Source organism: Conger conger, chromosome 14, assembly GCF_963514075.1.
Source record: "Conger conger chromosome 14, fConCon1.1, whole genome shotgun sequence".
Lineage (NCBI taxonomy): Eukaryota > Metazoa > Chordata > Actinopteri > Anguilliformes > Congridae > Conger > Conger conger.
Window position 1 is genome coordinate 15,524,557 of NC_083773.1, and position 16,471 is coordinate 15,541,027.

The 16,471-nt window shown below is 41.9% G+C and overlaps 1 protein-coding gene across 3 annotated transcripts; it reads right to left on the bottom strand.

Moving 5' to 3' along the window:
* Positions 1-1,236: 1,236 nt before the first annotated feature.
* Positions 1,237-16,242, bottom strand: LOC133110219 (leucine-rich repeat neuronal protein 1-like). Of its 3 annotated transcripts, none has more exons than XM_061220163.1 (2): positions 16,138-16,242; positions 1,237-4,542 (listed from the first exon to the last, which is right to left on the bottom strand). In XM_061220163.1, the coding sequence occupies exon 2, from the start codon at positions 4,271-4,273 to the stop codon at positions 2,108-2,110; it is 2,166 nt and encodes a 721-aa protein (XP_061076147.1). In that variant the 5' UTR covers positions 4,274-4,542; positions 16,138-16,242; the 3' UTR covers positions 1,237-2,107. The 3 variants fall into 3 exon arrangements, with proteins under 3 accessions (XP_061076147.1, XP_061076146.1, XP_061076148.1); XM_061220162.1 differs by lacking the exon at positions 16,138-16,242 and adding an exon at positions 15,745-16,065; XM_061220164.1 differs by lacking the exon at positions 16,138-16,242 and adding an exon at positions 15,243-15,303.
* Between the last annotated feature and the right edge of the window lie 229 nt (positions 16,243-16,471).

Below are 16,471 nucleotides of genomic sequence, written 5' to 3' on the forward strand. Positions count from 1 at the left end.
AGTATTTCAGATGCAAGATTGCAAATTAGCCTGTTCCTTCTTCCCAATTACCTTCATTGTGCTGAGCTGATGGATGAGGCTGTCAGAATTTATTGCCAAACTGTGCCTTGCATCGGGCCTCCCTGCAGTTATGCAGAGAGCTTCTGGAGTCTCAATTCGCTGACTTTCTGTACAAGCACAGCTCAATACTGGCACTGTGTTGGATATTTGGTGTCCCACAGATGCTGTGTCTGCACTCTGGAGGCTGGGATGAACATGGAGGGTGGTGGCAATGAACACCAGTCAACAGACACACCCCCAGACACACACAGGGTCATTCGTCATGCCTTCCTAGTCTGAAAGTAACATTTTCTGAAAGTTTCCTCTAGCAGGAGCAAAGCACGCTATGTTAAAAAAAAACAACAAAAAAACTGAACAGCAGTTCAAATTGTAAATATATTCAAAGGGGTGGGGGGTTTTTCCCAAAGCTGGCTTTGCAATATTTTCTATTTTCTGAAAGAAAATGTGAATAGAAAACTACTGAGATTCTTTTAAACTTATCTGATGTTGAATGTTTCCAAGCCAGAATGAATTTTCTTACATTTTCTAAATACAATCTGAGTCTGCATTAATGTACTGCGGCTTGTGGTTAGAACAGTGCCTGAACTTCCGTTAGACTATGCAGTTCAAACAAAGAGCAAATTAAGTCTCACTGAAATCACAGGGCATTCAACGTTTTAAAATGCAAATGACAAAACAAAACTAATTCCCACAAACCAAGTTGCACACACCTGCCTTCCAGCCTAATTTGAAGGAAGTTGCAGGAAAACACATCTGGATGATTAAACCAGAACTGCTGACCCAGAGAATATGCTGCTACTCTGGCTTGTTAATAGTTCCCATTATCTGTAATTACCCGCTCTTGGATCTGTATTGATTCCATGTATACTATTAAAAGACCCATCCCCAAAGAGAGATAAAAAATGAAATGCCATCAGAGAAAATAGGCAGCTTTGAGAATGCTGCCTGTCCTACCTGCTAGTCAATATGCACAGACTTGACCTTGTTCCTATGACCCATCCAGAATCATCCGCACACTGGAATTAGTCTCTGTCGACAATGCTGTCCCCAGGCCTCTGATTTCTAATACATCCCATATCTGAAGCTGAGCCTGTTGGTCCAGAGGACTTCCAAATGGCTTTGGAATAATCAATAGTCAGGCTTTTTTTTCATAGTCGAATCATGAAGGAAAAAAGATATACTCTATTATTTTAATTGTTTCTGAAGTGTGCTGTCAAATTACACAATGACTCATAACATGGACAGCCTTGTATGAAAATATGAGAACAAAACTGCAATTTATTTTAATCTATTATTCAATATACAACATATTATGTGTGTGTTTATATCACATCAAAATTAAGTGTTTATTGAAATGTGTTCTAGCAAATAAAAAAGAATACTCAAGTGTAATTTAAAAAAGCTTTGTTCACTACATATCTAGTTATCAAACATTCACATTTCTATTGCTTGTTACAGTGATTATATCTGCAAACTAAGTTCTAAATTAAAAAAGGTTCAAAATGATAGTTGATTCAAAAAGTTCAAATGATAGTTGATACAACATTACAGTACAATTGCTAACGGTATTCAATAGACAGTATATCAAGTCTAATCTCAATTTGTCAGCTTATATTTAAGTCCATAGAAAAGTGTGTTAATATGATTCAGTGCACAACAGTCAAACTGTTTTACAAAAGAGAGAAAGGAACATTGCAAATCTCTATGAATACTGCCAGAGGAGCAAACTGATAGTTCCTTCTGTTGAATCTGCTGATCCCCGGTAAGTCCTCATCCACATCCAAGCTGTGCGATTAAAAGCATCACAAAAATAAAGCACAGCAAATGAGAGGTCTTTCAAGCTATAGAAAGCTGCCAATTTGAAAACAGGTAGTGGAGAGAAGAGGCATAATGCCATATAAATAAAAAACTAACTATCACTACCACTCTTAGATGAGCAAAGCTGAATACAAAAAAATCTGAATTTTAGGTTGTTTTTTTTTTTCAATTGCGCTCAAAAAAAGCTGAAATGTGTCTTTGTGCTCCTAAAAGCAAAGTCTCCTACACTTCACCACATGTAGTAGCTTCTCGTAGTGTCGACCTGAGTCGGCTTGGTCTCCGATGCACCCTCCTTGTCCTTCTCAGAGTCCGCCTCCCACAGATTAATAAGCGGTGGATAGAGCTCATTCAGGGGTATGGACGAGGTCTTCTGCATGTACTTCTTTAAGGAGTGGTGATAATTCTTTCTCTTGAATCGCTTGGCAATGTACACAGCGATGGAGGCCAAGCTGATGATCGCGAACATCGTGCCCATAACTGCCGCCAGGGCGGCACTGGTGCCCTGGTCAGTGATCTCCATGGCGAAGGCTGCATTCTTGGTGGTTACGTTGACGCAGGACCTCTGCGTCTGCTGGTGGATATTGGACACGGTGAGACATACCTCGTACTCAGTGGCAGGCTGCAGGTGGGTGAGGTTGTACTCGTGGACATCCACGGGCACCCGAGCGGTGTAGGTAATATGGGGGTTGTCGATCTTCATGGTGGCGGACGACCACTTCAGGTTGGAGGTCATGACGTTGGAGTTCACCTTCCAGGACACAAGGATGGAGTGGGTCTCTGTCTGCTTGACGGAGATCTTCATGAGCTGGGCACTGTCCAACAGGGTCCCATTGATCCGAATGGTGGACACCCGCGTATCAGCACCCTCAGTGTTCTGGGCCACGCAGGTGTACTGGCCAGAGTCCTCCACCTGCATATGGGAGATGCGCAGGGTGCCCTCGCTGCTCAGATGGTACTTGTCAGACAAGGTGTCCACCGTGACCTTATTCCCCACTGGCGTGACCCAGTAGATCTCAGGCTCGGGTTCGGCTGCGGCGCGGCAGTCAAGGTCAATGGTCATGCCTATGTCCAGACTGAGGTGGCTGGGGAAGGTGTCGTGGGAGATCATGGGGAGGCACTGCTCAGCAGACATTTGCAGTTGCACCTCCCGCACATGCTGGCCCCGGAGCTCGGGAGGCATAGCGCAGAACATGGAGAGGGGCTCCATGAAGCGGATGCCCGTCTTATTGGAGCTCATCCACTGGAGGACGCAGTCGCAGCGCAGAGGGTTGCTGTGGACACTGATCTCTCGCAGGTTAGGCAGCAGTTCCACTGTCCTGTGGTACAGCGCATTCAGAGCGTTGTTGTTCAGCATCAAGCTCTCCAGAGATGGCACATCCCGAAAGGCTAGCCGGTTAATGTACGACAACTTGGGGTTGTTGGTGGCCTCCAACTTGGTCAGCTCAGGGAGATTGTCGAGTGCATATCGGTCGATGGAAATCATCTCCCCCATATTGTTCACACCCAGCTCTTTTAACCGCAGCATGTTCCGGAAGTCCCCTTCCTGGATCTTGTGTACTGGATTTTTATTTAAATCCAGGAATTTCAAGTTGGGAACTTTCTGCAGTGCAAGCTGCGGGACCCTAATGAGCTTGTTGTCATAAAAAGAAAGGCTCTCCAGGTTGTCTAGTCCCATGAATGCATTTCCGGGCACATCGGTCAAGTCCATCCCAGCCAAGACCAGACTCCTCAAATTAACCAGGGGCTTGAAGTTCATGTCTAGAATCCCAATTACAGGGTTCTGTCCTATCATGAGTATCTCCAGGTTGGATGTCGACTCAAACCAGCGGCTGTCTATGATCCTTAACCTGTTGGAGTTCAGGTGGAGCCGCAGCAGGTTTCCCAGGCCGAAGAAGGCATTGGCAGAGATGGAGCTGATCTGGTTGTGGTTGATGTAGAGCTCCTGCAAGTTGACCAAGTCCTGCAGGCAGTGATCAGACATCTCTGAGATCTGATTCTCCTCCAGGTGCAGTGTGGTGAGCTGGGACATGTTGACGAGCCCCACGTCCCGGATGCTGCTGAAGTTGTTCTGGGACAGGTCCAGCTCGGTCAGGTTGAAGAGCTGCTCCAGCTCCTCGCTGGTGTGGGCGATGTAGTTGCTCTGCAGCAGGAGCACCTGGGTGTCACTGGACAGGTTGCTGGGGATGTGGGTGAGACGCAGGTCATTGCAGTCCACGGTGGTGGCTTCCCTGTAGGTGGACTGAGGGGTGAACCATGGCCTGACCTCACACACGCACAGCTGGGGACACTCGCTGGCCCTCACCAGGCACACACTCACGGACACCAGGAACAGGCTGATGCACAGCGGGCCCGGTGTGTAGGAGGAGGACGCTGTCCCCCCTGCCATGCTGCCCATCCCCTTTTCTACCTGTATGCTCCTGAGGCGGGATCCAATCCAGAAATGATGGACAACTTTGAGAGTGGGCGTGAGACTGTCATCAAACAGAAACGTTTATCTGTGTTCTATGTGGAGCCAAGGTGATTTGCATTGAGGAGAGGTGCTATTGAATGCGTGCTGCGCAAGAACTGGAGATCAGACCTTTTTCTGCCTCGGTGTCCCTATGCGCTTTTCAGAGATGTGCTTTTGCCTCTTTCTCCCAGTTCTCTCAAAGCAGGTATACGTGCCTGAAAAACAGGAAACAAGAAAGAAAGTCACAAAATTTGTGGTGTTTGACAGGCAGACAGGCACACAGAGCCAGGTATGGAGCAGTCGGTACAGATTCAGGATAAGACTATGCAGAAAGCAAATAAATAGCATTATACTTGTGAAGACAGCAGGCACGTTGTAATGGAGCGGGCAAGGAAAGGGAGCAAATGACCCCTGTTTTAGCTACACACTCCCAGTATCTTTTAGAATTGATTTTGAAGTCCTTTTACTTGTTTATAAAGCTCTTAATGTTTAGGACTGGCCTACATTACTGATTCACTATCGTTTCACAATCCCCCACCGGCCCTTAGGTCATCTGCCGCTGGTTTCTTAAATATCCATAAGCCTACACACAGGAGTACTGGCAGGGCTGCCTTCCTTAACTATACTGCAGCACGATGGAACACAATTCCCAAACAAATTAGAGATGCGGGCTCAGTGGCAACTTTAAATGGCACCAGATTATTTTTATTTTATTCTTGCCTTTTTATGCCTTTCCACTTTTATGACCCTTTACTACCTTATTTTTATATTTTATTTATTTTTATGGCAAAACACTTTGAGCTGAATGTCTGTACGGAAGGTGCAATATAAATACAGATTGTTGTTATTATTATTATTATTATTATTATTAGGGCCTGATGGAAATATTCAGTACAGCAGATGACAAAGAAAATATGTAATGATGTTATGCAGTAGACCAAAAAAAATCCTACAACATAATGGCGGAAAAGGACACAGGTGGTGCTGGAGGAAACATGTTTAAACAACGGGCTTAACAAGCCCTGTCAGCTATCAGGGTGGAAGGAAAAGATACAGCTGATTTAAAGAGGTGAGTTGCAATTAAGGCATGCTTTAGTTGATTAGATTCTTGTAAATACGTGGAATTTACCTCATTTACATATATCTGCCTCATTTTAGTGCATTCACTCCAAGCATACACACGCATGAACAGATTTAACTACATGTCAGAAGTAAACTTGCAGTGAGGCAATTCCTGCAAATCACAGCCAAATAGGGATTTTGAATAAATCCTACACCTTGTAGCGAATCCTTTAGTAAATATTGCCATGAGAGCAATAATTATCTGGGAGATATGCACTGAAAATATCTCTTGAAATATGAATGCATAAATTAGACATTTCTTCGATAAGTTAAAAAAAAAGTCAACTGGCGTGATTTATACTGTGAACTGACCATTATGCATGCATAAATCTTCCTCAAATGCAGTACTTTTGAAGTGAGCTCACATTTCTTTCAGGGCTTTTATCTGAAAAAGCGTATGAAATGTAGATCATTAGTTTTCCTAGCATGGGTAAATTCCCCCAGTTTCTTTAGAACTCTGTGTGTAAAAAAAGAACAACACTTTTTTTTCATGCATGCATTTCTTCTTCTTCTGCAGTCTGCCCCAAAATAGTCCTGTGAGCATTTCATTTTCATATATTCATGAGCACTAATACAAGTGCTTTCCCACAAACTTGTCTTAAAAGTCTAGCTTACATTGTGTAGGGTTTCTTTTTTTAAAACAGACTATTTTTTATTCTTATGGTGCACTGAGCTAAATGAACGGAATGTCGGCAATTGGTTCTTATATAAATATATTTCTAAATATCACTTTATGTACTTATTCATGCAGACTAAACAGGATTACTTTGTTCTTTACAGAAAAAGTAAGGGGAGTATGAGTAAGCAACTATCATTATGCATTAAATGTATGTATGATTAATCAGAAAAAAACTAAACTTTCAGTTGCAAAAACTGTGGCCAGCTGTCCTGCATTTCAGTTGCAAAAACCAGGTACACAACTGGTTTTGCTTGACCCAAGGGATCATGTACAGAACAGTTTGGGTGTTATATGGGGGACTCAGTTGGAGGGGATAGCAGTAGCCATTGCTTGAGTTACCCCCGTTGGATGTTCAGGTGCTAAATATCTGTGCAAGCATATGATTGGTTCTCTTCTACCCCCACTCTGCGAATGTGTGGCTAATAGCTATAGTGTGAAAAGAAGCAGCTGGCTGGCACCACATGTTTTGTATATGAGCTTGTAAATACTGTAGATCATCAATATTCCAAATTCATGTGGGATTGGATTTATTTTTTTAAAGAAGCATGCATAATAGCTTGAGTTACATAAAACAATGCAATGCGATGCGACTCAGAGAGACACAGAGGAGTCATTGACATCTTTAGCATAGCCCAACCCAGCTTTCATTTTACAGATGCTTCAGTACACAGTATTGAGAAAGTATCAAGGTGTTACAAATGGTTTTAAAAGCCTGTGAGCTGATCATTGAATTTCTTTCTAGCTGCTCCTATTTTTACTCCCCTTCCTCTCAGGCATCAACAATTGTTGGAACGCTGCTCTCACAGAATACTGGGAAATACACAGGGAATGCTGCTCTCACAGAATACTGGGAAATACACAGGGAATGCTGCTCTCACAGAATACTGGGAAATACACAGGGAATGCTGCTCTCACAGAATACTGGGAAATAAACAGGGAATGCTGCTCTCACAGAATACTGGGAAATACACAGGGAATGCTGCTCTCACAGAATACTGGGAAATACACAGGGAATGCTGCTCTTACAGAATACTGGGAAATACACAGGGAATGCTGCTCTCACAGAATACTGGGAAATCCACAGGGAATGCTGCTCTCACAGAATACTGGGAAATACACAGGGAACCGTGCTACATGCTGTGCTATAATGCTGCATTGTCAGGTCTGTCAAACTATCTGCCCTACAACAGGGGGAAAGCACTAACGTTCTGGAGTAGCTGTAAAACACAAGACATTTGAAAAGGCTAGAGGAACTAGGCAGTGGGTGAGAGTTAGCCCTTTTAACAGGCAATCGGATATCAATTAGAAGCTTGGAAGCTCCACGACTGCAAGAGTACTCAGACAATCTGAAGTAAGTGGTCATTATAACCTGGGCTGGAAACGCATTCATTCACTCAGGTCGAAGCTTAACAAAGGGAGACGTGCTGTAGCGTCTTTACCTTTAAGAGAAGCGCACCAACGGCACACTATCACACTGTCACTTGTACTTGAACAAAAGAGTTCCTCCCTAAGGACTCTACTGCACGACAGACAAAGCCCACTTAAAACATTCCTTAACCCTGTCAGGTGCAATAGCTGAGAACCATATTTATTTGTTATTTAAGAATTTATAAGGAAAAAGGAATATATGACCACAGGAAAAAGCAATGTAAAATATATCACACTGTAAGGTCTGGAGTAAGAAAGGAAAATTAGTACAAATCAAACCAATCGACACACATTCACATTAGCCCATTGCTTAGCACTCTACCAGAACAACTGAAATAACTATTCCAGCTGCAACCTACAGTAATCATTCATGCCCCAGGCCCTCAGTCTTAATGCCGGACCCAGTGCTCCATGTTGTGCCAGAGAGCCGTGACACTGTGCGACAACTAGAACTAAACCACAGTGCACAGGAGGAGCTTCCATCAATACCACTGATGGCTTTTTACCGCATGATCGCAGCCATTAATGGCCAACCATGCCGCCCAGATGCACAGCTTGATGTTTGACATGCACGCTGCACTGTTTTGAGATTGTCACTCAGACAGATTTTCATCTGCGTGTGCTGTGCTGATGTTTGCCTGCAGGGGAGGGTCATTGCAGGTCCCCAGGTCCAGGGTGGCAGCGTTTGGAAGCATTTACCTCCATTTGATTCCTCGATGGGGAAATCACTGTTCTTCTCTTGGTTCAGGAAATCATACTCAGGAAAACACTGAGCTAATCAGTACGTAGGCAACACCAGATAGGGTATCCACAATGTACATGAAGTGTTGTTTGAAATTATATTTGAATGGATAAGTGGGGGTAACCTTTGAGGCACTACAGTTGCATAATGCAGAATGCCACAGCTAATAAGCTCTTTAATATTAATTAGTTTGTAGAAGTCAAGTAGAATTCCCAAGTTGCCATTAAAAACATCCAGCTGAGTACATCTAACATTCACTGAAATTCTGTCTTTTTTTCCAGCAGCATTTCACACTATCTTATTTGTTATTGTTAGTACCATTACCACCAAGTAGGTAATACCGCAATAATTACAGGGGTCAAGGATCTATCAACAGCTAGTGTGTAGTGTAATATACAAATGGAGGAAGGTGCTCAGATATGCAGTAAAAATTTGTTTTAGCCCTCATCAGATATTTTAAAATTTAAATTTTTAAAATTAATGAAAACCCTCTGGAATACTTAATTCAAATATATATTGCAATTGTCTGGATCATGCCAAGCTAAGAAGGCTGTTTTAACTCATAACTAAGGTAAAAAGGAGTAAATTCTCCAAACAACAGTCGAGAGACTTTGTTAAACAATAGTAGAAACATTCAGGTGTCACCTGGAAAGGTGAGTTCTTAGACAATCGTGGAAAACAACCAGTGATTCTGCTTTTCTGACTGACTAGGGAAGGTCATTCCACCATCGGCCAACAAGGCCAAAGCTAAATATTTCCAGAACACTAAGTATTTAATGCAAATGCCCCAAAAATTTCATTAGAGTATCCAAAATGGCTTTCAACATTTACCATGAGAACATTGCAGTTTAACTTGTGAATCCATATTCATTTAAAAGGTGACTTCCTTAGCATCTTGTATCTACCCTGATGTGTAATGTGAAAAACTCTTGGTTTGACATCTATAAATACATTTAATAAAATCAAGAAAAACCATTGCATGCCCAGGCTTTCAGCAGTTTAGTGCAGTAAATCAATGTGAGCTAAGCATTCCCTTTCTGGAGCTGCTTGACTTTCTTTTTACATTCTTCCTAGTGCATTGTCTGTTAGTGCATCTCAGCAGTGCTCCCTCCATTTCCCCTGCATCTCCGATCACTGGTGGAATGTGACTCAGCCCCCTGCCCCTCTCCCTCACTCTCCCAAATCAAAGGTGACGGCTATGAAAGTCTCTGCCTTCTTGCAAGACCGTACAGAAATAAGGAATCTGGTACTGCGGTTACAGAAGCCATCAGCTCTGACAGAATGAGCAAATATAATTAAGTCTCTGACATAACGCCCAAATTCTGCCCCCTGGTAGGATGTGAAAACCACAACTGAACCTATCCTCAACTTATCCACCCCGATTAGGTAAGGAACTGCATCTTTGTTGGTGAATCCATGCTTCCACTATGACAGGAAGGGAAAGGTGTGGGCTGTCTCCTGACATATAAGATTCTGGAATTGCTCTTAATAGAGTTCGTCATCGCCCACCCCTATAGCTCTGGAAGAGACTTTGCCATTCCTTTTTGCCATAAACATTTCAGAGAGTTCCCAGCCAAAGTGTTTTTGAGGCATGAACCGAACCATCCAGCTACCAGATTAATTACATTACAAAACATACCAAAACATGGGCCAAAACATTATGAACTAACATATGTCTAATATGTTGTTGGTCCTCCACATCCCGCTAAAACAGCTCTGACCCGCCGAGTCATGGACTGTAGGTAGGTACACACCACTGCTGACAGGGAGCACCCTACAAACCTTGTCATTTCGGAGATACTCTGACCCAGTCGACCATGATGATTTGGCTCTTGTCAAAGTTGCTCAGGTCTTTACGCCTGCCCATTTCTCCCGCATCCCAGCCAACTGTTTGCTTACAGTCTAATATATCCTATACCTTGGCATACGCCGTTATTATGAGATAACATATACCACTATAAAGCAATGGTGTGATTTCATCCACATCAATTTTTTCAGGACAAAAACATAATTTAAAGAAAAGGTCTGTCAGTGCCATCAGGAGGAGAAGCCAAGATTTGGTGCATTGTATATGCACATTCATGTTTTGTTTTCTTAATAGTGCAAGTGCAGGATTATATCTTAATTCACAGTCATTCTTCTGAAATGTCCTGAATAGTAATATCCAGATTTTGAAAAAAAAAATGTGCAGAGGGTAATGTTTGTTCTTTACCTGATCTTGTTTGCACAGAGAGTACATTCCTCACAATGACACAGAGCTCAGAATGAAAAAAATCCCATCACAGAGTTTTGGCGTCTAAATAAACAAGATAAGGCTCCCTGCAGTGGCTCCACAGGACCCAAGACTCTGCATCTATGATTCAGGTGCCCAAGGAAATCTGCCCAAAACCACGGCGTTCATTCGCAGTGTCCTAAGGTACATCAGAGTCTAGCAGTAGCATTTTTAGCCTCTCACTGATCATCTACAAGTGTTTTTATTCTCCAGGATCACATGGGCTACAGTACTGTGCAAAAGTCTTAGGCACCTCCATAACATCCTGTACAGATAGCATTCTTTAAAAAATAATTAAATGAAAGGTCCTAAATAAACATACTATACATTTTACATGACATTTTAGTAATTTGGCAGAATAGTTAAAGACTGAATCAAATCAATATTTTTCACCCTTCGGCGTTAAAACTGCATCACTTCTCTGAGATATAGAACTGCAGGACAGCATTGGCTAAGACAATTAGCAGGAAGGTTGTTCCAAGCATGTTGGAGAACTTGCCACAGTTCTTCTGCATACTTTGGTTGGCTCCTTGCTTCTGATCTCAGACAGCCTTGATCTTGATTTTATGTAAAAAGTAGTTAATTCAATTAATTAAATTAAATACAAAAATGTCTCTGTAAAATTAAATCTTTTGGAAAATGAATATTTGAAAATCTCAAATGTGTTCTTTTATACTAACACACACAAAACAATAAACATATATATATATATATATATAATAAAGTCTAGGGTGCCTAAGACTTCTGTACAGTATTGTATCTAGCCACCTAATTTACACCCCCCCCCCCCCCCCCCCCAGCAGCACATAACAAAGTTACTCTCAGCCATGTTACAATGGAGCGAGGAGCATGTGTGGGTTGGAGGGCTGAGATTGTGGAGGTGTGGGTTGGAAATTGGACCCAGTCAATGTTTAAGCCACAGTGAGGAATGATGGGTGATCAATCACGCTGTCACCAATTCGGCTTCTTTCAGGGAAAATCCAAGCCTAATTAATCCCAGAGTGTGTGTGCATGTGTGTGCGCGTGCGTGTGCGTGCGCGTGTGTGTGTGTGTGTGAGTGCGCGTATGTGTGTGCGTACGTGCGTATGATGTGTGTGTGTGTGTGCGTGTGTGTGTGTGTGTGTGTGTCCGTGCGTGCATACATTTTTGCGTGGATGCAGGTGTTAAGTGTAGCACGGGTGATCTGGGAGTGTGCACTTTGGAGGTGTGATGACTGTGAGCAAGGTGCGGAGGTAGGCATTTGGATTGTGTGGATTGGAAATTGGACTTAAATGTCGGAAATGATAAATTTTACTCATTTTAATGAGTATCACCTCACACTGAAGACTTTGAGAAATCATTACAAATTAGAGGAGGAATGTTTAAGACACTGTGGTGAATGATGGCCAATCAATCACAGTGGCGTCACTTTAGCCACTTTCAAGCAAAACCCAAACCTAAATCATTGAATGTGTGTGTGTGTGTGTGTGTGTGCGGGTGTGTATCTGAGTGTGTTTCTGTGTGGGTGTGTGTATCTGCATGCATGTGCAAGGTGCAGGTGGGAATTACTTTCAGCGAGTGCGTGGGTGAGTACAGAGGTGATTATGTAGTCTTGAAATTACATGCACATCTACAAACAAATAAAAAAGACTGCAGTGTCTGACTCAACGCCATTGCAATTTCTGCTGTTGTACTCCAAGGCTTAAGCTATTTTTATTTTTGTCTAATTCATTATTTACAATTTATTTACAAAAATGGCGTAGACATCACGCTGTGACGGCAAAAAAAGCTACATATTGGACAGAGTATAGTGAAGATGCCTAGACAGTCTAACAAGAGGAATACTATTACTATTACACTGAATGTTGCAACCCTCAGCTGCCAGGAAAACAAAAGCCTTCTGAAGTAAGAACAGCAAGTCCAGAACATAACCAAACAAAATGCAGCTTTTGAGAGACCTGCATTTCTGCTGAACAGTTTCATTCCATCCAAATTTTTGAGAGGTATAAACATGGGGAAGAATGGCGTCTCTGAATCGTGAGTCATACAACAGTTATTCTGTCCACCATGGCATGTGTGTTTCATGTACAAATGAGCAGACAGATGTATGGACCACTGATCTGTGAACTAATATGGAACAAGAAATATGCCACATGCACAGATCACTTCAGCCCATTGATACCTATGGTTTCTGATTCAAACTGACTGAACGATTTCCCATCAAACCTGCACAGGGGTTACTGCATTAAACCAACCTATCCACTTCCATTTTGTATAAATATTTCCATAAATCACAACACCACATAAAATGTCCTTACAAATCTAAAAAACAACAATTAACAACAATGCAGAATTAATGGCTCCAGGTAAGTCCAAAGCAGCATGCACAGAGAAGTTAAGTGTGCGGAAGCTTGCTTGCAGGTGTCTGTATATGTGTGTACGCATGCACAGCATGTGTGTGGGCATATAGATGTGTACTTAAGCATAATTGCATACAAAGGTGCCAGAACATGCAACACAGATTTTAAAACATATCTTAAAGGTAATGGTGCTCATCAAAATTAAAGGTGATGATGCTTATCATTTTAATTTAACTTTCTTTAACCGATCCTATAAGTTTATAAGTTTTGAATGATAGTATTCACAGATCTCCAACACAAAAATCTCCCCCATCCACCTCCTATTGCTTTGACTGCAATGGCACAGCCTAGCCAACGTTCCATCATCTCTACAGGGAGCGAAAAAGGCTGACTTTAGCAGGTACTAAAAACAATCCACTGCCATGAAACAAATTCCCACACAGAAGCATCACTCATCTTAAGTTAAAATCTGAGAGCTATGTTAAATTTTACAGCAAAGAGTAAAGTACCATGTGAAATACACTTGCCTGTCAAATCACTACATTGCATATGTTTATATAAATAATAGCTCTTAATACAGAAAATTAACCATTAACTATTTGCTCACTAATATAAAATATGAATTGCTATATGTCATAAATAGTACATGCATTTTATTTGTATCATTATTATGATTATTATTATTATTAATATTGTTAAACCTTATTTCATTATTTTTTATGATTTTATGGAAAATATCTGAAACTTGCCCAAATACTTAGGACTGTATTTGTTCTCATGTAGCCCTTCCGTGTTCAGAAGTCCTGAAACCCTCCATAAAAACGCTGTAATTGCATACCTTCTGTGATCCAGCATGTCTCAATGTTACCAGACTTCTGATACCAGCAGGTCATTACCGAGGCATAAGAAACTGATTATGGACCTGGTGTGTGTGTGTGTGTATATGTGTGTGTGTGTGTGTGTGTGTGTGTGTGTGTGTGTGTGTGCGCGTGTGTGTGTACATACGTGCATGCGTACATGGACGAATATGTACACATGGTCCAGTCCCATAACCCCTGATGCAAGAAAATCAGCTTGTGAAAGGTTCATTTGTTTACTACAGCATCTCCAAGCACTGCACTGTCTAATAGTTACAATAAATCTAACAGCAGAAATATATGAAAATATAAAAAAATTGAACATGCCATACGGATGTACCCAATATTCAAATTTAGTTTCACTAATCAATAATATGTGGGGTAATTCATTGTAAATAGGAAGACTTAATGAACAGAACTGGTTAAAACCAAACAAATATGATTTGCTAATTTTTCACATTCCCAAATACTACACTCTACACTCACCAATAGATGTGCAGTTAGCCCATGTGACTGATATCTACCATACCTTCAATAGCGGAAATTCAATCTCACATCTGCAGGGCACAATCTTGTGGAGATGTAAGATCGAGTAACAGGTGCAATTTTCTCGGGATACACTAACTGCATAACAGCTGGATGAGCCGGGACGGCTGTTCTAAGGTAATCGGAAACAATGCATCTTAATCCGTGTAACCCCTCCCCTTTTCTTTTTCCAAACTTCTTGTGATTGTCCATTGTCTGGATCTTTTCTTGAGACTCCCTCGACATTCGCATTCCTAGGGCAATGAAAGAATCGAGACATCTGCCAGAACGCGCTCACATTTGAATGCAAATCAGAGTTTGCCAGATCATCCAGGCCGCTGCCACCGAACAACGGCGTGCGATGTACGCGTGCATCAGCTGCCCTCTGCACCAAGCCAAGCCGCGTGCGAAATACGAATGGAAGTTTCTGACTGTGAGATTTGGTGTGCGGAGATGTAACATAATTTCGCTCTCGCCTTTATGCCAAAGCATACATGTAAGAGATATATACGGCCTGGTCTTTGTCACGCTTTATCTTCATACATTATCCAGGAAGTATATATCAAATAAACGCATAGGCTATTGCAAAATCCAGCATTGCATTCAGCGTTTACTCACTGAACTGAGACCTGAATATACATGCCTACGGTTAAAAAATAACACATAAAGCGAATTTCTAAAGCACATTGTAATCACCGAGAATACTGTGGACTACCTCACTGTACACGTGCTTAGCAACATGTAGATTGGTTGTAACTAAGAATTGTAACTAAAGAATCCTATCTTATAAAGTGCGAAAGCATTCATGAGTTATCCTAGAAATAACAAAAACCGGGCCATGGGTTCGATGCGAATATAGCCTAGTCAAATGCAGTTGCCCTTGCATATCCAAGTATGAAGAATCGGTCAGATGTGTCCTTCCAGTGATAGCCTACACAAAATTGTACTTACAGTAGTGTGAAGCTGACTTAAAATGGAGTGGGTTTTTTCCCCACTTGATCACAAATGTCGACTAAGGCGTATAGCACATGTTCTATGATGCATCGAAAAAAGCTTTCAAAATAAGTGACAACACCTTCGTTTCCTCAATGACGGCAGCACCTCTATCGGTATTATCATTGATAATGATTATCTGACTATCGGTGCTATTATCTACGCAATTTCAGGGCACGCGGAATACACAAAACAAACAATAATTCATAGAAACATTTTTGCAAGTTAATATAAAGACAAAACATGGACCAATCTATGATACAATTCTCATCTCTTTTTAAGTAGGCTATAGCTACGGGTAACTGCATGGTCGGAGTGCTTGCAACAAATGCTTCCAAAAAATAAAACAGTGTCCAGTATGATTATTGGTTATTTATTTGAATTATTGTAGGCTATATGTTCCTTGGCGACGTAATAATTAGTGAACGTTAACTTGGAATATGCAGTGTAGGCTACTTACCTCGTTTTCATGGCAACCTCCTTTTCAAAATAGGACTGGGTAAGGTATAAACCTCTCCACTTAGCAGTTTAGGCTTAAACCAAAGTAAAATAATCGTTTCACTCATGAACAATAACAATAAGTAATTCACAATAAATAAATCAATACGTTCATACATACATTCTGCATATTTGTACTGCAACTTGAGACTAACCATAAACCTGGCAAAAGCAATGTAAATATTTACACTGAGATCTGATTCGGCTATAGATAAGCTTCGCGTGCCTCGCCTGACTAAACTGGAGAAAAAAAACCCGAGGCTACGTCGCCACCAGCAATCCGCTCGTTGACCACCACCGCTTCTCTACATACTGATTTTGCTCGCGTTCCGCTAAGAAAATATGATGGAAGCACCTGGCGCTGTCCAGACGACTCAGCTGATTCCGAACACGCGATTGGTTGCCAGCTGGTGCCTGTCATTCGTGTCCAAGCAGAGCACCATCTGTTCGTGGCTTGTTGTGATGGGAACAAAGGCATGTGTTGGGAGTGCGCAGTGGGATAACGCGGGGCGTGCAGGGGGGGCTGGTTGGGTTCTTGTAATTATCTTGTGGGAACGTCTTATGCTGGCGTCTCCCTCCCGTCTTGTCGGAGTCCCTGTACCCCTGCTTTTTACATATTTTTTTTTACTATATTTCACATATTAATCTCCGAAGCTACACAAATGAGTTATCCGCATTAATAGCTTAAG